The sequence below is a fragment of the Ranitomeya imitator genome, chromosome 3, assembly GCF_032444005.1.
Source record: "Ranitomeya imitator isolate aRanImi1 chromosome 3, aRanImi1.pri, whole genome shotgun sequence".
NCBI lineage: Eukaryota > Metazoa > Chordata > Amphibia > Anura > Dendrobatidae > Ranitomeya > Ranitomeya imitator.
In genome coordinates, this window is record NC_091284.1 from 266007577 (window position 1) to 266030884 (window position 23308).

At 40.3% G+C, this 23308-nt stretch overlaps 1 protein-coding gene across 3 annotated transcripts in view; it reads left to right on the forward strand.

Annotated features, from left to right (window-relative positions):
- NECTIN3 (nectin cell adhesion molecule 3) overlaps positions 1-23308 on the forward strand; it is a 255441-nt gene that overhangs the window by 105580 nt on the left and 126553 nt on the right. The window contains exon 6 of one of the 3 annotated variants that reach the window (XM_069756442.1): positions 3276-4712. The exons of the other annotated variants lie outside the window; for them this stretch is intronic. Within the exon in view, the coding sequence (XP_069612543.1) occupies positions 3276-3859 (584 nt within the window). The 3' untranslated portion in view covers positions 3860-4712. Of the gene's footprint in view, positions 1-3275; positions 4713-23308 lie in introns of those variants that run through there. 3 annotated transcript variants of the gene reach the window in all.

The window sequence follows — 23308 nt, forward strand, 5'->3', positions numbered from 1 at the left end:
TCTAATAATTTATAAACTACTTTAAGGCTGTGTGCACACGTTCTGGATTTTTCGCAGTTTTTTCGCTATAAAAACGTGATAAACCGCGAAAGAAAAACGCTCACATTAAGCATCCTATTAAAATAATGCAATCTGAATTTTGTGTGCACATGCTGCGTTTTTTTCCTGAGTGGAAACACATTCTGGAAAAAAAGCAGCATATTAATTAATTTGCGGAATCGCGGGGATACCGCACACATAGGAGTGCATTGATCCGCTTACTTCCTGCATGGGGCTATGCCCACCATGCGGGAAGTAAGCGGATCGTGTTCGGATGGTACCCAGGGTGGAGGAGAGGAGACTCTCCTCCACGGACTGGGCACCATATAATTGTTAAAAAAAAATAATTAACATAAAAAATCGTGATATACTCACCTTCTGATGCCCCCGGAGTCCTCCTGCCTCTCAGCGGTGCACGCGGCGCCTTCCGTTCCCAGGGAAGCTGTGTGCGAAAGACCTGGGATGGCGTCGTGGTCACTTGACTGTGACGTCATCCCAGGTCCTTCGCACATGGCATCCCTGGGAATGGAAGCCGCCGCGTGCACCGCTGAGGAGATCGGGGGCCGTCAGAAGGTAAGCATAACCATTTTTTTTATTATTTTTAACATTAGATGTTTTTACTATTGATGCTGCATAGGTAGCATCAATAGTAAAAAGTTGGTCACACTTGTCAAACACTATGCTCGACAAGTGTGACCAACCTGTCAATCAGTTTTCCAAGCGATGCTACAGATCGCTTGCAAAATGCTAGTGTTTAGCGGGAATACGCATGCCAATTCCGCATGCGATATACCCGCGGCAGGAGTTGTGGAATTGCCGTGGAAATTTCCGCTGCAATTCTGCAACGTGTGCACTTAGCCTTAATCATCATAATCCATTAGATTCCGAAATCCAAACCTCAACAAACAGGAATAGTGAATATAATGCAGATTTTAACTACAGTAGACATATTGGGAGTGCTGTCTGGTCATCTTTTAGCTTTTATTATTTGTAAATAGTAATTTTTATAGTTTTTATGCTATAACACAGTGTTCCCCAACTCCAGTCCCCAGGAAATCCTGAAAACATCTGTTGGTGGCTCTTGTGGACTGGAGTTGGGGAACTTTGCTATGGCAGATGGAGAAAAACAGCCGCAAATTACTAGAACACCCCCTGTTTTAAAGCATCACTCCGTTTTCTTTTATTGGAGTGTTGCTTAATAATAATCTTTATTTTTATATAGCGCTCACATATTCCGCAGCGCTTTACAGGTTGCACACATTATCATCACTGTCCCCGATTGGGCTCACAATCTAAATTCCCTATCAGTATGTCTTTTTCTAATCGAAGGTCCCTGCACTCAGTCTCATACTTACCAACCGCCATCTTCAGCTGTTCCCAGCACCGCTCCTGTCTGGCCCCAGCAGTTTGTGATCTGCCGGATCACTCCAGTGTTTGCTGGGCAAGCCTATGTCACAACTTAACATAAGTCTATGTGAATCAGAACAAGGCTGTCACAGACTTACAGTGAGAGCTTACGTCCGTTACCTCTGACTTCCAGTCATGCAAAATGGCAGCGTGGGACCGGAGCGGCACTGGGAAGACTTAAAGACGGCAGCTGGTAAGTATAACACTAGGCACAGGGAACTTGAATTAATAGCACCACTCCAGCATTGAAATTTTTATTTTCTAAAAAGCAGGATTGGTGCTTTAAGGTAACTTATAAGCACTCTGTTCAGAAGGTTATTATTTCATCACACTTTATTTGACGTGCAGCATTTTTTCATTCTATTGCAAGAAAAGACAAAATTTGATTTGTATGATTTACACCATTCCCTTCCCTGTTATATTGAATTATGTTAGAAATAGATTTTGGAAATGACCTGCAAGCTCTAAACATACAGTAATTTGCCGTAGGATGATCGAGGCCAGTGTTTCAGCTCGGCACCAGCAGGAACACTACTAAATATAGCAAGGATGGATTCAATCAGCTGTTGTGATGAAGTACAGTGCTGGATGTCCTTAAAGTATTCCAATACTGTATCTGTCTGTACTTGTGAATATATTCTTAGACAGCAGATTTGCATCATTCATTAGTTGCTCTTAGAAAGTAATGTCATTTCAGTTTTTTTTCCACAACTATCTTACTGATAGATGGGGGGGAGCTGTTTTCATGCTTAGTTTTTGTTAAATGTCCTCAGTTATAGCACTGCTCAGCCAAGCTTCATTTAGAATATGTCAGCCCTTTTTACTTGAATGAATGGAGCTGCAATATATGACCCCACAAATTAGAAAAGAGGCATCGAGGGGTGCAGTCCATTTTTCCAATTCTCGTTTAAAGGGATTTCAAATCTCATCAATCGGCAGTAACTGTTGGCTGAGAGATCTGCTGCATTAAAGGGCCTCATACACATTTGACTAACGTCGGCCGAACCTGCCTACATTAATGGTTTTGGTCAACAATTTAAAGTGCTTAAGGGCCTCCCTTCTGTCTCTTAACATTTGTCAGGGGACAGAAGGATCCAGCGTGTCCAGTTTCTGACTACTGATCCTTCTCTAAGAAATAAGCTGCTACCTGAGATATCTATCTGCGGTGCTCTCATAGACACAGGAGTGCTTGGCATAGTGAGCGCTCCTGTACATGGGAGACCCATAGGAGCTCACTGTTGGACAAATGGTTGGCCAAACAATTGTTCGTCTTGCAGCTCCCAAGTGTATGGGTGCTTAAGGCAGGGCTATGTACAGTAATGCTGCAAGATTACCACACATGAAGTTCCCTTGTGTAGAAAGATAGCCAAAAGTCTCACAATGTTGAATTTTATCATTCAGAAGGCTGCCCGCAACTTTTCTTCCCATAAAAGCAATGAGGATGTCAGTAACCCGGTGATTATTCTGTGAACTTCTGGGCATAGTGTGAAGTGAACAGCATGACTCTAATTTTATAGGCTTATAGGATGAGATTCCATATTGCATAATCGGAGGAAAAATGGTTGATGTACATTTAGTACATGTATAAATGTGTGAAATATCTGTGCTTAAAACAAATTGAAGGTTTCTTAAGGGCAAGCTACTGCCTAATATAAGCAGTGGTTTCCATTGATTTCGGTCTGATGCTCATCAAATTAAATCTGATGTGTTGCTACGAACTATTGGGTTTTGAAGTCATATACAAAACCTGTGTTCTTTGTCATTATCAAACTTCGTTACTAGCACATATTGACATTGTCTTCCCTTTTGTCCATGTCTACTTCCATTAGATCCTCCTCTTACTACTGCACCTCCTACAGCTCCACAGACCCATTCAGCCTATGATGCAGAGTTAACAACGAACTCCAGAAAATTTCATATTCCAGCTTCAACCATGGCAACTTTACAGGATGGAAATTTTGGCACCATTATTGGCAGCGTAGTTGGTGGTTGTCTCTTTTTGATTCTTTTAATTGTGCTCATTGGCGTTCTATACCACAGAAGAAAACAGACGTTCCGGGGGGATTATTTTACAAAGAGCTACATTCCTCCTTCTGATATGCAGAAAGAGTCCCAGATTGATGTTCTTCAACCCGAGGATCTAGATCCATTTCCTGATAACCCAAAGAAGGATGTTGACATTAAAAGTAGTGATCACATTTATAATGAATATCTCCATGATGATGAAAATTCGGATTGGAACCATATTGTGAGCTATAATCGATATCAAGAGCACTTTGATAGACCAGGCAACAATTATACTGAAAAAAACATGCCGGTAGTCTCACGGTACAATCAGAACTTCGACAACGAAGATGACTTGGTTTCCCATGTGGATGGTTCTGTCATATCCAGAAGGGAGTGGTATGTGTAGAGACTACCGCAAGTGGACTTATGTGCATTCAGCTACATGATTGTCAGATTTACACTTCAGATCTTACTTTTTATGTTGCTACTTTTTTCCCCGTTTTACCATATTTTAAAATGATCAAATGATATCAGTCGAATAATTTCTTGCAGTGACATAAATCTGACCAATGTAAATAAATAGAGTTTTGAAGAATTGATTTATTAGAATAGCAAAGACAATGGTATAACAGCCTATTTGTAATTTGGCACTAGCGGCTGAAACGTGTTATCGTTCACAGCAATGTCGCAGTTGCCCGGTACATTGAAATGTCATGTGGGGCTGTTTTTGATATGTTTGTGCTATTGCGGCTGTGTAGGTATGTCTTTTATAATAGCTCTAGCAGGTGCCTCAATACACGAAAAGAAAATTCATCTAATATCCATTGCATTTTCTGCTATGGCCTGGAAACTAGTAAGGATGGAAAACAATGCTGCTATCAGTGAAATGTACCATAGCCCAGTTACCTTTAGGAGCACTTGAGAGTTAAGAATCCGAAGATTTATTTGTAAGATGCTTCACCACATTCAAGGACTCCGTTTATTTTTGTAAGGTATTTCTTAGCAATTTTGTACTTTTTCTACAGCTCAGATTAAGTGCTGTATGTTTAGTATTTCACTCGAGAAAATACATGTTTTAACGCTTATAGCATTGAAATTGAACTACCCGACAGTGTAGATCAGATTTATAATATTATTTAAATTTTTTCATCATTTATTTTCATTGATGACTTTTTTATTATTAGAATATTAAAAATGAAAAAACATAAATGTCTTCATGTAGCCACATTTGTTTCCACCTTTGTCAATATTCCTGTTTTTTTGTTTTTGCTTTGTTTCTGCTGAAATATATATATATATATATATATATATATATATATATATATATATATATATATATTCCATTCATCTTCACTTTTCTTGAACCATCTAACGCTCGACCTACTGATAATTTATGTGAGCGCTGCTTGGAGTAGTGGAAATATCTATGGTAGTGGATTTTTCATAGACGTATAGTTTAGTAGTTTACTAGCAACAGGTGCTTTATGTATATATACTGGTATACACTGCTGTCATGGAATCCTGTATGAGAATTGTTTAAGAACACAATTGCTGCATTTTTGTAGGTGACCATGAAAGTTTTTTATTCTTTTTTTACTTACAGGTGAGACGTAGTAATAATAGCGTTTTTTTTTTTTCATCTTGCCTATGAATTCCCTATGTGCATATGTGTGTGTGTATATATGTATATACATAGGTAAGTTCAGAGTAAAGGTTTTACTGGAGTAAAATACGACATTTAAAAAATCCTCTATTATAATTATAACGTGTGTAAAACACATATTTGTTTTGTGCTGAAAACGCCCCCCCTCGGCTTATACACGAGTCATTGTCCCAGGAAGCTGGCGGGAGAGGGGGGCTGTGGCTAAAGCCTGTGTAGCTGCTAAAGAGAAATTAATATTTGTTACTCTTACAGCGCGCACAGTGACAGCTGCAGCCGCCGGCTTCCAGAACACATCCTACTCGCCCTCCAGCATGCCCTTGCAGCATTTCGTTGGTGCCGGCTTCCAGTTGCACGTAATTGCTCAATACAGGAAGAGCAACTGGAAGCCAGCACTAACGAGATGCTGCGAGGGCACACTGAAGGGTGAGTAGGATGGTTTGTTTGTTTGTTTTTTTTCTTGTAATAGGAAGCATGCATACAAGGATGGAAGGGGGGAGCCACACATAACAGGACAGCAATGGAGAAAACAACACATACCAGGACAGTGACGGGGGGAGCCAGGCATACCAGGAAAGGGATGAGGGGACAATGCATACCCAGCTTATACTCGAGTAAGCTTCCCTCGGTAAGCTTCCCTCGGTTTCCGTGGCAAAATTAGGTGCCTCGGCATATACTCGAGTATATACGGTGTATTTATGTGTGTATGAGTGTGTGTGTATATATATATATATATATATATATATATATATATATATATATATATATATATATACACATATATATGTATATATACACATACATATATATGTATATATACACATATATACATATATATGTATATATACACATATATATATATATATGTATACACATATATATATATGTATACACATATATATATATATAATATATATGTGTATATATATATACAGAAAAAAAAATTGGAACGGCATCAGATACTACCTTAAAGTCATGCAAAGCTTCCCCAGCCAATATTCAAATGGCTATCAAAATAGAAATAAAAAAAGGAAAACAACACAAAAAAACTAAAAAAAAAGTGGACTTTATTGCCCAAATGGCGTGGCAACATTTCGGATATAGTATCCTTTCTCAAGCTTGAGAATGGATGCTATATCCAAAATGTTGCCACACCTATATATATTCAAGAATCAAGATATATATATATATATATATATATATATATATATATATATATATATATATATATATATATATATATATATATATATCGTATTTTACTCAAGTAAAACCTTTACCCTGAACTTCACCACTCCTTCACCTGTGTCCCTCCTAATATTTCATAGAATATAGGTGATTATTATTTGAATTCTCTAACTCCTTCTATCCCACTCTATGCCTAGTAATCTAAATAATGCTAACCTGCCACATCACTAAGTGCTGTTCAATATTACTCAATGATATGACAACGATATTGGAGCTGGTTTGGGTGTTTAGGCTTTGTCAATGGGCTTAGAACTGTAGTTTAGTGCAGTGGATACATAAAAGCACCCACCAAACCAGTGTACCGATGACCTAGCACGCACAATATGCACCTATACAGGTTTTGTTATGCTCCTTTTTCTAGTCTAGACAGAATTTTCAGTACTACACGACTGATCATTTTGGAACTTATTATTAATTTCTGTGTGAATACAAAAACAAAAGGTTTTTTTTTGTTTGTTTTTTTGAGTGCAGTACACAACAAAAAGACAGTTGAATTTTGACAAGCGAAAAATCACTGCAGTCAGACTTATTTACAGGTGTAAGATTTGACTATCAAACCAAGTTATCTATGGAGGTTAGGTCCCATAGTCCCTTTCTTTGGTGGACTAAGGAATCCAAGTTTAAGGCAGCAGATGTGTAACTATATTCACTAAACAAACTATGAACTATCAAACATGGGACAAAATTTAAAGGGATTGGTCCAAGGCTCGTGACCCATCTACCATATGTGTCTTCTTGCAGAGACCAGAGATTTCTAGTCTTATTGAACAGAATTGGCGTTGAGCATCCCCACTGCTTGTAGTCCTTATACAGCGTGTGTGAAGTGGCAGTGCACAATGGGACCCTCAATCTTGTGATCTGGGGAGTTGCAAGCTGTCAGCGATCATTATTTCCTGTTGGTAGATGTTCAATGTTGATATTGGGTCAACTGCTTTAGGGCATGTGCATACGTTGCAGATTTTGCCGCGGATTTTGCCGCAGCGGATTTGGAAAATTCGCAGTGCAAAATCACTGCGGTTTTCACTGCGGATTTTCACGCGGTTTCTTCTGCGGATTCCTCTGCGGGTTTTCAACTGCACTTTCCTATTGGTACAGTTTAAAAAACGCTGCGGAATCCGCAGAAAGAAGTGACATGCTACTTCTTTTTTTCCCGCAGCATTTCCACGCGGAATTTTCCGCATCATGTGCACTGCGGTTTTTGTTTTCCATAGGTTAAACATTGTACTGTACACCGCATGGAAAACTGCTGCGGATCTGCAGCGTCCGATCTGCATCAAAAACCACAACGTGTGCACATACCCTTAAGCATTAACAAGCAGATCCGGCACCTTTCCTCAGTAACCTTTCTCAACGATTTAGTAGTGCCAAAGAATATTATGTTGTACCTCCTAAAACTCAACAGAAGAACATTTTTTGAGTCCTAGAGTATGTTACTTTAAAGCAATATTTGTATGTTAGATGGTTAGACTGTATATTCTGTAAATGTCTAATAGCTGTAGATCCCACCGGTAGGGAAAACTACACTTTGAGAATAGGGCCCCAACTCCCACCTTTTCGAATGGAGAGCATAATTGGAATAGCCTTCTAAATTCAAGTGGTTCTCAGTGCAAATCACTAAGAAATCCAATCCTCATGTCTTTGAGCCATGTTGATGAGAGTTTGGGGAAATTCTATAATTCAGGTTAATTTTTGCTCTTCATTATGGAAACATATGGATATCTGAATTTTTACATTCCACATACTAGGGTACTTACTGGCGAGGACTAATGCCCAAGCTAACTGTCCATGGGTTGATGAAGTTCCCATTGAACTCAGTGGCAGCCTTTTGTATACATATGCAGTGTGCTCTTCTAGGAGCGGAATGTTTTTTGTGTACAGCTGGGGAATGATACCACTGAGCCAAGTCAGTGTGTATAAGAAGATAAAACGTACGAACACCATGATATTAGTGACCATCCTATAGGAAAAGTTATCGATATTAGATTGGCACCCATCGCCGACTAGCTTATCTCTGCTGTGGAGACAGCCTGATGTAAACCATTGAGGAGTTGAAACGCACAGCTCCGCCATACTGTTAAGTGGCTCCTTCCGGGTAAAGCAGATCAACTCCTATTCTTGCAGGTCTTTGCCAGCATATGCAGCTATTTGAAACGTTAGAATATATACTGATCCTGGGTGGAAGTCTGTATGTATCTTTGTAAGATTGCATTGTTATGCCGTATAGACCTTCTCTACCATTACATAAGCTTTGGATTCATATTGGTGGGCAAATAAATGACACATTTCTTACATAAATGTAAGAAATGTTTATGTTCATGCGAAGATAACCTGATCTTCACCTACTTTAGATAGACAAAGTGCCTCCAACTGATGGTGCTCTTGCCACTTAGAACAACTTACTGTTGAATTTGTGCCATTGTCTTACAAATTCCAATGAGTACTTACATATATTTTATCCTTTGCTGTACTGGCTCATACACTTCAAGAAAGAATCCATGCAGCCCATGCATCAGTAATGCAACCTTCACCTACATATACTTTAGTGGGTTCTGTCTTACATAGTTTCATGATGCTGGAGAGGGCCCAAAGGATGTACTGCTACATAAGAAAATACCATATAGTATGTAACCTTTAGGGGCATAACTTAAGGGGGTGCCTTCATACCCAGGCCCCGATGTCGTAGAAGAGAGCTCAATAGCAACGCTGCCTTGCAAAAAAAACAACGGTATAAGTAGCATATGAAGCCGCCTACAGACTTTTGCATAAAGATCCAAGAATTTTAAGTTATACCATTTGGTTACCACAGAACAACACTACATAACAGAATACTATTCACTGTGGGGCAATGTATTAAAATTGTCCTAAAGAAAATCCGGTCTTTTTGCCTATGATAGGCAGTCAGAATCTTCCATAAATTGCTCTTTTAACATAATTGGTTACTATGAGTAAATAGGCCAGTTTTACTTTTCGAAAGTTTGGATAAACATGACCCGTGTTTTTTTTTTTTTTTTTCTACTTCTCCAGAAAATGCTGCTTTGCAGGTGTCTATGTAGATATTTTGTTATATTTGAGTATGCCAAAGTTTTTAGTACTGCGTTACAGGAGACAAACACAGAGGACTGTGACCTCTCAACCCCCCAATAGATGGCTGTTCGATTAAAAGATGTTTCACCCCATCGTTCTATACAAAGGAGTGCTCAATGGACCGAGTTTTTTTGTGTTCTCTTTGAGAACCAAGCCATCAGCAGCCTAAAACTGGACATGCCAAATCATCATCTCCCCCGACGATTAGTCTGACTAGGGTTGAGCGACCTTTACTTTTATAGGATCGGGTCGGGTTTCACGAAACCCGACTTTTGAAAAAGTCGGGTCGAGTGAAATCGGCCGATCCTATAAAAAAGTCGGGGTCGGACGAAACTCGAAACCCAATGCAGTGCATTGGGTTTCCATGGTTCCCAGGGTCTGAAGGAGCGGAAACTCTCCTTCAGGCCCTGCGATCCATATTTTAGTGTAAAATAAAGAATTAAAATAAAAAATATCGCAATACTTACCCTCTGACGCGCCCTGGTACTAACCGGGAACCTTCCTTCCTTAGAATCAGCCTTCCAGGACCTTGCGGTGACGTCGCGGCTTGTGATTGGCCGCGCGGCCGCCCATGTGACCGCTCGCGCGGCCAATCACAAGCCGCGACGTCACCCGCGACGTCACCGAAGGTCCTGGAAGGGCTGATTCTTAGGAAGGAAGGCTGCCGGAAAGAAGCAGGGCGCGTCCGAGGGTGAGTATATTCCTATTAGGTATATACTCACCCTCGGACGTGCCCTGCTTCTTTCCGGCAGCCTTCCTTCCTAAGAATCAGCCCTTCCAGGACCTTCGGTGACGTCGCGGCTTGTGATTGGCCGCGCGAGCGGTCACATGGGCGGCCGCGCGGCCAATCACAAGCCGCGACGTCACCGCAGGGTCCTGGAAGGCTGATTCTAAGGAAGGAAGGTTCCCGGTTAGTACCAGGGCGCGTCAGAGGGTAAGTATTGCGATATTTTTTATTTTAATTCTTTATTTTACACTTAAATCTGAATTCCGATACCAATTCCCGATATCTTAAACATATCGGGAATCGGTATCGGAATTCCGATTCTAGATTCAAAAGATCGCCGACTTCATGGCCGACCCCACACTGGGGTCGGGTCGGGTTTCATGAAACCCGACCTTGCCAAAAGTCGGCGACTTTTGAAAAATTTCGACCCGTTTCGCTCAACCCTAAGTCTGACGCTTACTCACATACACACTAGAGTAACATCTGAACCGTCATTATCGGCAGTTGCAGCTCTTATTTGTCTAATGTGTTTGGGGGCTTTAGTCGGAAACACACAGCCCATGCCTTTTTGCCATTCTTGTCCAATCCTGTGTTAAAGGTGACGTGATCCTAATAGGGGTAGTAAATTACGTTCCTGCCAGACACCCCTCCAGTGAGAAGTAAATGATCTCGCACCTGCCTGGGTGTTCATGTATGACTGTCTTAATTAAGAGGGGTTTTTTTTATGAAAGTGGGCCTCTGTCTCCTAGTGTTGAGCGCATACTGCATTATAGTTTGTATTTTGCGACCGCTCACAAATATTCATGCTTATGTATGGTAATTATTGGTTTTAAAAGGGTTGCTTGGGTTGCAAAAGCACCTTTCTTCCGTAAAAACAATGTCTTGTCTTTAGCCTGTGCCTGACATTATAGCTTGGCTTCATTGCTGAGTTGCAGTACCACCACACGACCAAACATGTTCACATGTTGTTTTTAGAAGAATGCCGCTATGTTTTTCTAACCATATGCAACATCATCAAGAGATTTTCCACTACTATCATCACCCCCTTACATATGTCCTAACTCTAACTATCAGTTTTCTAATCTAGGCCTATTCCCTGCTCTGCTCCTGTAAGCTTATCTGTGTGGGCGACAGTACTCTGTTGTGTTCTGGCTCTGCTACTTCCAGTCTGCGGGCCGTAATCAGACACTGAGTAAACCATGTCATTTGTGGGAGCAGGGCTACCTCTGTGAGTGACAGCAGTCTGAGCACGCAGGCTGATACCACATTTCACTCTCCTGCAGAGATCCTGCCGATTCTTTGGAGTGCAGTCCCTTCAGCAGACAAGCTCTGCAATGTGCTGCTTGTTATTAGAAAGCATATCACAGGGCTTGTCAGCTGAAGGCATGGCACATCAAAGCTTTGGCAGGACCCAAGCAGGGATCAGTGAGGCCTGATCTGAGTTTGGTCATGCGTGGTGCAGTCCTGCTGACAAGCCCTGTGATATGCCCTCTAATGATCAGCAGCACATGGCAGTGCTTGTCAGCCATAGGAACGGCACTCCAAAGCATCAGCTGCATACAGGTAGAGGAGCAGAGTGAAGTCTGATGTGGACATGCATACTCACGCTGCTGTCTGTCACAGAGGTATCCTCGCCCCCAACAATGACGTGCGCTACTCAGTTCATCCGATTCTTTTTCCAGACCAGAAGTAGCCAATCCAGAATCACAACAGAACGATGGATGACCCACATAGAGATGAGTTTACAGGAGCAGGGCAGAAAGTAGTATATTAGAAAGCTAATCGTTAAGAAAACATAGGACATATGAAAGAAGGTGAAATTAGTAACGGAAAACCTCTTTAAAGTTCGTAAAAAAAAAAAACTTTTTTTGTTTTATAACTAAAAGAATCATCAAATTGACTCCCAAACTGCTGCTGTTTGCCACAGACGAACACACAAGTGCAACTTTTTCCTAATTTTTTTTAAGGGTATTTTATGTTTTCACAATGTAACGATTCGTACGGTTCAGTTCAGAAATATCAGTATGATAGTGCTGGCGCTATAAAAATTTGTCACGTTATCTGGTACATGTACAGTGGGGCAAAAAAGTATTTAGTCAGTCAGCAATAGTGCAAGTTCCACCACTTAAAAAGATGAGAGGCGTCTGTAATTTACATCATAGGTAGACCTCAACTATGGGAGACAAACTGAGAAAAAAAAATCCAGAAAATCACATTGTCTGTTTTTTTGACATTTTATTTGCATATTATGGTGGAAAATAAGTATTTGGTCAGAAACAAAATTTCATCTCAATACTTTGTAATATATCCTTTGTTGGCAATGACAGAGGTCAAACGTTTTCTGTAAGTCTTCACAAGGTTGCCACACACTGTTGTTGGTATGTTGGCCCATTCCTCCATGCAGATCTCTAAAGCAGTGATGTTTTTGGCTTTTTGCTTGGCAACACGGACTTTCAACTCCCTCCAAAGGTTTTCTATAGGGTTGAGATCTGGAGACTGGCTAGGCCACTCCAGGACCTTCATATGCTTCTTACGAAGCCACTCCTTCGTTGCTCTGGCGGTGTGCTTTGGATCATTGTCATGTTGACAGACCCAGCCACGTTTCATCTTCAATGCCCTTGCTGATGGAAGGAGGTTTGCACTCAAAATCTCACGATACATGGCCCCATTCATTCTTTCATGTACCCGGATCAGTCGTCCTGGCCCCTTTGCAGAGAAACAGCCCCAAAGCATGATGTTTCCACCACCATGCTTTACAGTAGGTATGGTGTTTGATGGATGCAACTCAGTATTCTTTTTCCTCCAAACACGACAAGTTGTGTTTCTACCAAACAGTTCCAGTTTGGTTTCATCAGACCATAGGACATTCTCCCCAAACTCCTCTGGATCATCCAAATGCTCTCTAGCAAACTTCAGACGGGCCCAGACATGTACTGGCTTAAGCAGTGGGATACGTCTGGCACTGCAGGATCTGAGTCCATGGTGGCGTAGTGTGTTACTTATGGTAGGCCTTGTTACATTGGTCCCAGCTCTCTGCAGTTCATTCACTAGGTCCCCCCGCGTGGTTCTGGGATTTTTGCTCACCGTTCTTGTGATCATTCTGACCCCACGGGGTGGGATTTTGCGTGGAGCCCCAGATCGAGGGAGATTATCAGTGGTCTTGTATGTCTTCCATTTTCTAATTATTGCTCCCACTGTTGATTTCTTCACTCCAAGCTGGTTGGCTATTGCAGATTCAGTCTTCCCAACCTGGTGCAGGGCTACAATTTTGTTTCTGGTGTCCTTTGACAGCTCTTTGGTCTTCACCATAGTGGAGTTTGGAGTCAGACTGTTTGAGGGTGTGCACAGGTGTCTTTTTATACTGATAACAAGTTTAAACAGGTGCCATTACTACAGGTAATGAGTGGAGGAAAGAGGAGACTCTTAAAGAAGAAGTTACAGGTCTGTGAGAGCCAGAAATCTTGATTGTTTGTTTCTGACCAAATACTTATTTTCCACCATAATATGCAAATAAAATGTTAAAAAAACAGACAATGTGATTTTCTGGATTTTTTTTTCTCAGTTTGTCTCCCATAGTTGAGGTCTACCTATGATGTAAATTACAGACGCCTCTCATCTTTTTAAGTGGTGGAACTTGCACTATTGCTGACTGACTAAATACTTTTTTGCCCCACTGTACATTTCCTTTAGAATGTCATAATATAATCTGAAGGGATGGATGAAATACATTATAGGAATGATTTAGTTTTTGCTTAATCGAACAGCTACTAATGTTAGTCTCAACTTCACATGTTAAAGGGAAATTGTCACCAGGTTTTTGCTAACCCATCTGAGATGAGCATGATGTAGGGACAGAGACCCTGATTCTTGTAATGTGTCACTTGTTTTACTGGATGCTGCAGGGGTTTTTTTTTAATTAAAAACTGCTTTATCAGTGGCAAATCTACCAGATCTGTATATGCAGAATTCTGTATAGCCTCGCCCACCCCACTGATTGGCAGCGTTCTGAGTACACTGCATAAGCAGGAAGCTGACAATCAGTGGTGGGGTGTAGTTGGACTATTTGGCTTTTGGTCAAGTAGTCCTCTAGTGATAATCTCCTGCTAGTAAAATAGTGATTTTATAGAAACTGCACTAAGCAGCTCAGTAAGTGATTACAGACTCCTGTTATGACCAAGGTACAGTTACTGTTCTTACATTATTTTATTGCTTTCACATTGAATACAGTTTATCGTGAGGAAATAAAATATTCTCCTTTAATACACAGGGAAAGATGTAAACGCCTCCCTCAAAATGTTACTTTAATCCAGATAAGTTCAAAGGTTTTTGCTGACTTTAATTCTCAATACATTTTATTAAGCCTTCCTTCGTTTGATACAGAGCATGTAATGTCCTTGAATAGATAAACAATTAGATTTAAAATCTGGTGGCCCAATAAACTATAAAGGGAAGCTTGGGAGATAAATGCCTACTATTTATGTATTGTGCTAAATACTGGGGAATGCCATGAGAAAGAACCGCACCACTCTTCATTTCTGAAACCCATAGGATGCCATCAATGATCTGTTACTCGTAGTTGTGACGCTCACCCTATTTATGTGCCTTCAGTTGTAGGCAGTATCTTTGTTACGCTGGTGTAAATTGCATCTGCATTCTATCTAGAAATAGTGATTGTTCTCAATCGAATCCTAATTGGCTCGAAATCCCATCTCCACTGCAGATTTCCTCATTTCCAGTTCTCTCTACTCTCAAGGGGGCTTAGCTGTTCATTATCGGAAGAAGCTATGTTTGTAAGTTCTGATCCCTGTACAAACACAGAACTAGGACAATTTAAATCAAACATGGTTATTTTTTAATTTTGGCTAAGAGCCAGTATGAGTCTGCCCTTTTCTGAATGCTACCATGTGGGCAGTCAGCTGGGTGCTGCCACCACCATGATCATGAAAGTGGAAATGCTCTTTAATTAATCAACATGAAGGCATGTCTGAAATGGGTTCACCTGCATTATAGTAGATACGGGTCACCAGTTGGTATATATAATGGTGAGGCATCAGATTGAAACATACATGTTTAATTCTTCTGTTTGAAATGGTGGATCGATTAGGAGATCTTCTAGATTAGGAAAATACATATTTGTCCTGTAGGAATTGCCAGTGCAACCATAATTGCATAAATGTTAGTTGACCGATAATTTATCGCTCATATAATCTGATCGCTATGCAGCAATGCTAGTTAAATTTGGCCAAAGTGGTTGAAACTGCTCCATGTTTGTGTTTCATTGGCCAAATAGACGTTATCCAGTTTCAATTAGATTGTATTCTAATAGTCATTGTGTAGGCCATATTGGCCTAATGTATTTGAAATCAATCACATCAGTCTCCATGACGTCTTTGTGCATTGGCCACCTCTGAAAGTCAAGTTCTTTCCTTTCCCATCACAACTACTATTCTGGAAGGGAAAGTTAGCACTAGAAATTGTTTCTAGCTTAATGTATGTAATCGATAATGTTACAAACCATATAGTAAAATCTAGAAATCTTTCCATCTGTTAAGAATATTATGCTAGTAGTTTGGTAAATGGTTCCCATATCAATTTAAATATATCGATGTACAACTTTAATGTTGTCCTGATTTGCATTTGTCCTTATTTTTCATGGTGAAAAAAAAATTCCTGTCTTCCAGACCTTTACATATGTTTAAGGACCGTTTACATGGACTTGTCGGCGGCATCATACGACCACCGATCGGTAACCTTTAAGCAAGCGATGCTTACTAAGCGATTTATACCAGATCGTGGAGTGCGCATAGGCTGTCTTAGCTTTCGCCAGCGCAAGTTCTGTTACCCAGGTCGATGCTCCACTGAGAACGATAATTTTACACGCTACGCAAAAGATCCTTTCACCTGATGAGCAAGCGTTTTGCTTGTTAATCGGTTTATCGGCAGCCTGTTTACACTGCAAGACAATCCTGAAACGCTCGTTCAAGATCATCTTGTAGTGTAAATTTAATACTACTGTTAACCCATTGCTAGTATCTTTATGTTCTATACACACGTTAAATAATGGATCTTACCATTGCTCAAGGTAGAGTATGTATGTGGATGGTTTGACGCTAGAAATCTGGGCCAAACAGAAAGATGTAGCCTAAAACAATGTAGCCTTGGTCTGAGTATGCTATTGATTGAAAAGAATTTGTAGATAATGAAGCCTAAATGACTAAATTAGGCCTTAGAGTTTAAGGTGGCCCCATTTTTACGTATTGTTATAGTACTTATGTAAACCTTTTTCTAGCCCAAGTTCGATTGTAGCGGCATATGTATCGTAAATATCAAATTATTGAGATTTGCCAATATCAATAAGAGAAGTAATAATTTTTATGTATGCATGATCAATTTTCTTCATCCATAAACACTGACCATTAGGATACATTGATCTATATCTTGCAGGATAGGCATTTTCATAACCATTTTCTCAAGAAGCAGTTGATTGTTTACAAAACTAAAAGAACCTCACAATTTAATGAGGTTCATCCAATACCAGCCCTCTACTGCAAGAGATCTTCACGTAAATGATTACATTTTACTGGAGTATTTATTTGGCTTTAAATTATTCTTTTACGAAATGCTGATCTATGATTGGTAGGTTTACGTTCGGGTCGGAGTCCGTTTCGGTACTATTTTGAAGCATTTTTTTAATTGTAGCCGGCTATATATAATGTGCTTATAGATTTGTAACAAGTGGCTTATTTTTCTGCTTTTACACTTTTCGAATGTATGTATTAGCATAACTATTTGTTAAATGCTGTCTGCTGCTATCAGGGATGTGATCATTTTGAAAACAACCAAAAAAACAAAAAATAAACACTTCTGTAAAAAAAAGTTGAACAGAAGTAAAAGATTGTAAAGTCTCCTTGAGAACAATGGTCTTAAGATCTTAATTTTATCTGCAATAACATGTTTGGAGGTTAGAAAAGCATATTATAATGTGAATTTTTATAAATATAAATCAAATATTTTACTTGCGCTTCTGGTAAGTGTTAGGATGTAATTTTCAGATTCTGAAGTTTTTTTATGTGCCCAAATTTAAGTTTACCAATTTTTTATAATTTGCTAGAGTAAACTATGTTTTTATGATGAATAATTTGTTATTCTCGCAACTGTTGGTGCTTGCTGTGATGTTTGCTGTTAAGCAATGTTTATTACAATTATATTGTAAAATACATAATTTTTAATAAATGATTGAAGTTCCATAATTATTTGCAGGACTATAGAGTATTACTTTGGCATAAAAAAGTTAATATATTGATTACTTACCGTCCCCACTTATGTAAATCATCTAATACCCTAGAATTATACAGTGGGGAAAATAAGTATTTGATACACTGCCAATTTTGCAAGTTTTCCCACCTACAAAGAACTGAGAGTAATTTTTATCGTAGGTACACTTTGACTGTGAGAGACAGAATCTAAAAATAAAAAACAGAAAATCACATTGTTTGATTTTTACAAAAATTAAATTGCATTTTATTGCATGAAACAAGAATTCTGTCTCTCATAGACCTGTTAGTTTTTATTTAAGAAGCCCTCCTACTCTGCACTCCATACCTGTATTAATTGCACATGTTTGACCTCATTACCTGTATAAAAGACACCTGCTCATACAATCAATCGCACTCCATCCTCTCCACCATGGCATAGACCAGAGGTCCCCAACGTTTCTGATCTTGAGAGCCACATTCAGCTCTTGAGAGAGGGTCGCGAGCCAAATTCAGCTCCCGCCCCCTCACAATAGTGGCAACCAATGCCCCCATTATAGGCATAATGGTAACCAAAGCTTTTCCACAAAAATTAATCACTCCAAAGCAGTATACAAAGATCTAGGGGTTCCTACAATACCCCCAATTCAGTATTCTTCTATCAAGCACTCCCAAGTCACTGTCACATGGAGCTTCAAACACCTCCTCTGACAGGTGGTGTCATCTTGTCTCCAGCGTACCATACTTAATTCATCTCAAAACCCCTAACACCAGTATATGTGCATCCAGATATGCTCTTCTGTGCAGGGCTGCTCACAAAATTCACCATTTTCAAATGTGCTCTTCATACCGGTTTGCTAGAACTAGAGCTAATGCACCAAGCTGACAGACAGCCGTGAGCCACAATTCATAGGACCACAAGCCACATGTGGCTCCTGAGCTACAGGTTGGGGACCCCTGGCATAGACCAAAGACCTTTTAAGAACACCAGCTACCTGCACAAGGCTGGGATGAGCTACAGGACGATAGTCAAGCAGCTTGGTGAGAAGGCAACAACTATTGGCCCAATTATTAGAAAATGGAATACACACAAGATGACTGTCAATCTTCCTCAGTTTGGGGCTCCATGCAAGATCTTGCCTCGTGGGGTTAACATGATTAAATTCCTGCATGGCACGCAAGGTCCCCCTGCTCACGACACCACATGTCCAGGCCTTTTTTAAATTTGCCAATGACCATCTGGATTTTCCAAAGGAGGCCTGGGAGAAGGTTATGTGGTCAGATGAATCCAAAATAAAACATTTTTGGTATCAACTCCACTTGCCGTGTTTAGAGGAAGTAGGATGAGTACATCGCCAAGAACACTGTAAGAACTGTGAAGCATGGTGGTGGAATCATACTTTGGTGTTGCTTTTCTGCAAAGGGGAATGGACAACTTCATCGTATTGAAGGGAGGATGGATGGGGTCATCTAACGTGAGATTTTTGCCAACAACTTCCTCCCCTCACCTTGGCAATGATCCAAACCACATAGCCAGGGCAACTAAGGAGTGACTCCATAAGAAGTATTTCAACATCCTGGAGTAGCCTAGCCAGTCTCCAGACCTAAACCCAATAGAAAATATTTTGGGGGAGCTGAAACTCAATGTTGCCCAGCGACAGCCCTGAAACCTGATAGATCTGGAGAAGATCTGTATGGAGGAGTGGACCGAAATCCCTGCTGCAGTGTGTGCAAACTTGGTCAAGAAATGCAGGAAACGTCTGACCTCTGTAATTACAAACAAAAAGGTTTCTGTACCAAATATTAAGTTCTGTTTTTCTATTATATCAAACACTTATTTCATGCAATAAAATGCAAATTATGTAAAAATAATACAATGTGTCTGTCTCACAGTTGAAGTGTGCCTATGATAAAAATTACAGACTTCTTCATTATTTGTAGGTGGGAAGTCTTGCAAAATCTTCATTGTATTAAATACTTATTTTCCCCACGGTGTATATGGTCAGAAGCTAAACAAAGTGCTCCCTCTTTAAATTGTATGGATTTACTTATCAGAAACATTAAAAAAAAAATGGAAAATTCAGCCTCAGTTGAACTACAACACATGACAAATTTCCCTGTTATTTATTTGAAGAGAACCTAGCCACAAATGGCAGTTACAAATGACCCTAGAGCTACAGCTCCGAATCTAAAGGCTACAGTTAGGGTGCTAAAGATTCAAATACATGATAGCACAACTTAAAAAATACTGAACAATTGTGGCTTTTTTTAAAGATTACCAGAAAAAAAGTGTCTTCTAAAAAGAATGTCAACATGGTTGAATTTTGCAAGGTTGCATCTGAGCAAACCATGAGACACATCAGGAACTACAGTACAGACCAAAAGTTTGGACACACCTCATTTAAAGATTTTTCTGTATTTTCATGACTATGAAAATTGTAAATTCACATTGAAGGCATCAAAACTATGAATTAACACATGTGGAATTATATACTTAACAAAAAAGTGAAACAACTGAAATTATGTCTTATATTCTAGGTTCTTCAAAGTAGCCACCTTTTGCTTTGATGACTGCTTTGCACATTCTTGGATTAATGACTCGGCCTCATTTTTTTAAATCTGATCAGTGTCACTTAGAGGTAATAACTCTGGAACGCTTCAACGGATACCAGTCATTCTGAGATTTTTTTTTGTGATGTATTGTACTTTATAATACTGGTAACATTTGTTCGATATGACGTGTGTTTATTTGTGAAAAAATCAGAAATTTAAAAAAAAAATTAGAAAATGTATCAACTTTTAGTTTTTATGCCCTTAAACCAAAATGTTATGTCACACAAAATAGTTAATTAATAACATTTTCCACATGTTGTTCCATATTTTCTACTTTACATCAGCACAAATTTTGAAACATTTATTTTTATTAGGAAGTTAGAAGGGTTGACCAGCGATTTCTCATTATTTCAGCAAAATTCACAAAACCATTTTTACAGCCCACATTACATTTGAAGTGGCTTTGAAGGGTCCATATGACAGAAAATACCCAAAAGTGACACCATTATAAAACTGCACCCCTCAAGGTGCTCAAAACCACATTCAAAGAAGTTTATTAACCCTTCAGGTGCTTCACAGGAACTGAAGCAATGATGAAGGAACAAAATGAACATTTAATTTTTCTTTCCCAAAAATTTTACATGTAGACCAAACTGTTTTATTTTCAAAAAATTTGTTATGCAAAGTATGACGATAGACCATATGTGGGGCAAAACTATTGTTTGGCACTTGGAAGGGAAGGAGTGCCGTTTAACTTTTTAAATGACTAATTGAGAGCAGACGCCATGTCACATTTGGAGAGCTCCCATTTTGGAATGTATTTAGGTGTATGGAGATAACCTTGAACCATCGCAGGTGCTTCACAGAAGTTTATAACGTAGAGCCATGAAAATAAAGAAATTAATTTTTCCCACAAAAATGTTCTCTCAGACCCAAGTGCTTTATTTTTACAAGGGTAACAGGAGACATTTTTTTCTGTACAATTTCTCCTGAGTACACCGATACTCCATATGTGGTCGAAAACTACTTTTTGATGCACAGTGCAAAGCTCAGATTTTGCTGGAATGTTTTGCGGGTGCCATGTCACATTGGCAGAGCCCCTGTGGTGCCAGAACAGCAGAACCCCATCATAAGTGACCCCATTTTACAAGCTACACTTCTCCAGAAAACCTTTCATTTACCGTTTAGGTATCTATACTGGGGAAGTGGCAGAAAATAATATGTAAAGAAATGATCCAGCATAAATTTAGTGCGTTTAAACAGTGTCTTAAGTGCTGCTGTCAGGACTTTCAACCTCCTTTTTTGGATAGATATATAGCCTATCAAAATGAACAAATTTTAATAAGGGTGACTGCTCTCAAGTATTTGCATTTTATAAAAATATCAAACTCAATCCAGATAGAAACTATTGTAATGAGATTTTGTATTTGGAAGCTTTAGTACCATTTAGTGGCCAGTCTATCAAATAGCAATTGTTTATTTTTCAATTTCATTATATTTATATACACTCCTCAAAAAATAAAGGGAACACTAAAATCCGGCATCCTAGATATCACTGAATTAAATATTCCAGTTGTAAATCTTTATTAATTACATAGTGGAATGTGTTGAGAACAATAAAACCTAAAAATGATCAACGTATATCACAACTAATATCCCACGGAGGGCTCGAGTTGGAATGATGCTCAAAATCAAAGTGGAAAATGAAGTTACAGGCTGATCCAACTTCAGTGGAAATGCCTCAAGACAAGCAAATGATGCTCAGTAGTGTGTGTGGCCTCCACGTGCCTGTATGACCTCCCTACAATGCCTGGGCATGCTCCTGATGAGGCAGCGGATGGTCTCCTGAGGGCTCTCCTCCCATACCTGGACTAAAGCATCCGCCAACTCCTGGACAGTCTGTGGTGCAACGTGACAGTGGATGGTGCAAGACATGATGTCCCAGATGTGTTCAATCGGATTCACGTCTGTGTAACTGGCCAGTCCATAGCTTCAATGCCTTTATCTTGCAGAAACTGCTGACACACTCCAGCCACATGAAGTCTGGCATTGTCCTGCTTTAGGAGGAAGCCAGGGCCAACCGCACCAGTGTATGGTCTCACAAAGGGTCAGTCAGGCTACCTCTGGCGAGCACATGGAGGGCTGTGAGGCCCTCCAAAGAAATGCCACCCCACACCATTACTGACCCATTGCCAAACCGGTCAAGCTGAAGGATGTTGCAGGGAGCAGATCGCTCTCCACGGCATCTCCAGACTCTCACATGTTCTCAGTTTGAACCTGCTTTCATCTGTGAAGAGCAGAGGGTATCGGTGGCGAGTTTGCCAATCCTGGTGTTCTGTGGCAAATGCCAAGCATCCTGCATGGTGTTGGGCTGTGAGCACAATCCCCATCTGTGGACGTCGGGCACTCAGACCATCCTCATGGAGTCGGTTTCTAACCTTTTGTGCAGACACATGCACATTTGTGGCCTGCTGGAGGTCATTTTGCAGGGCTCTGGCAGTGTTCCTCCTTGCACAAAGGTGGAGATAGCGGTCCTGCTGCTGGGTTGTTGCCCTCCTATGGCCCTCTCCACATCTCCTGGTGTACTGGCCTGTCTCCTAGTAGCGCCTCTGGCCTCTGGACACTACGCTGACCGACCCTGCAAACCTCCTTGCCACAGCTCACATTGATGTGCCATCCTGGATGAGCTGCACTACCTGAGCCACTTGTGTGGTTTGTAGAGTCCGTCTCATGTTACCACAAGTGTGAAATCACAACCAACATTCAAAAGTGACCAAAACATCAGCCAGAAAGCATTGGTACTGAGATGTGGTCGGTGGTCCCCACCTGCAGAACCACTCCTTTATTGAGTGTGTCTTGATAATTGCCAATAATTTCCATCTGTTCTCTATTCCATTTGCACAACAGCATGTGAAATTGATTGTCAAACAGTGTTGCTTCCTAAGTGGACAGTTTGATTTCATAGAAGTTTGATATATCTGGAGTTACCGTATTTTTCGGATTATAAGACGCACTTTTGTTCCCCCAAATTTGGGGGGAAAGTGGGGGGTGCGTCTTATAATCCGAATCTGTGTGCTGTGCTGTAGAGGAGGAGGAACAGCTCTGAAGTGGTGTCAGGGGGCTGGAGTGGGCTGACTCCGGCTGCAGAGACAGCAGGAGGTCCTGTGCACCCGCTCATTAGCCTCATGTAATATTCACTGCACCTGCTGTCCATCATCTCGGTGCTGAAACTGCACGAGTTGATTCACAGGGGAGAAGCGAATATTACATGTGCCTGCATCTCCCCCCCCTCCCATCATGGATATGGCCCCCCGGTCACTCTTATATGCC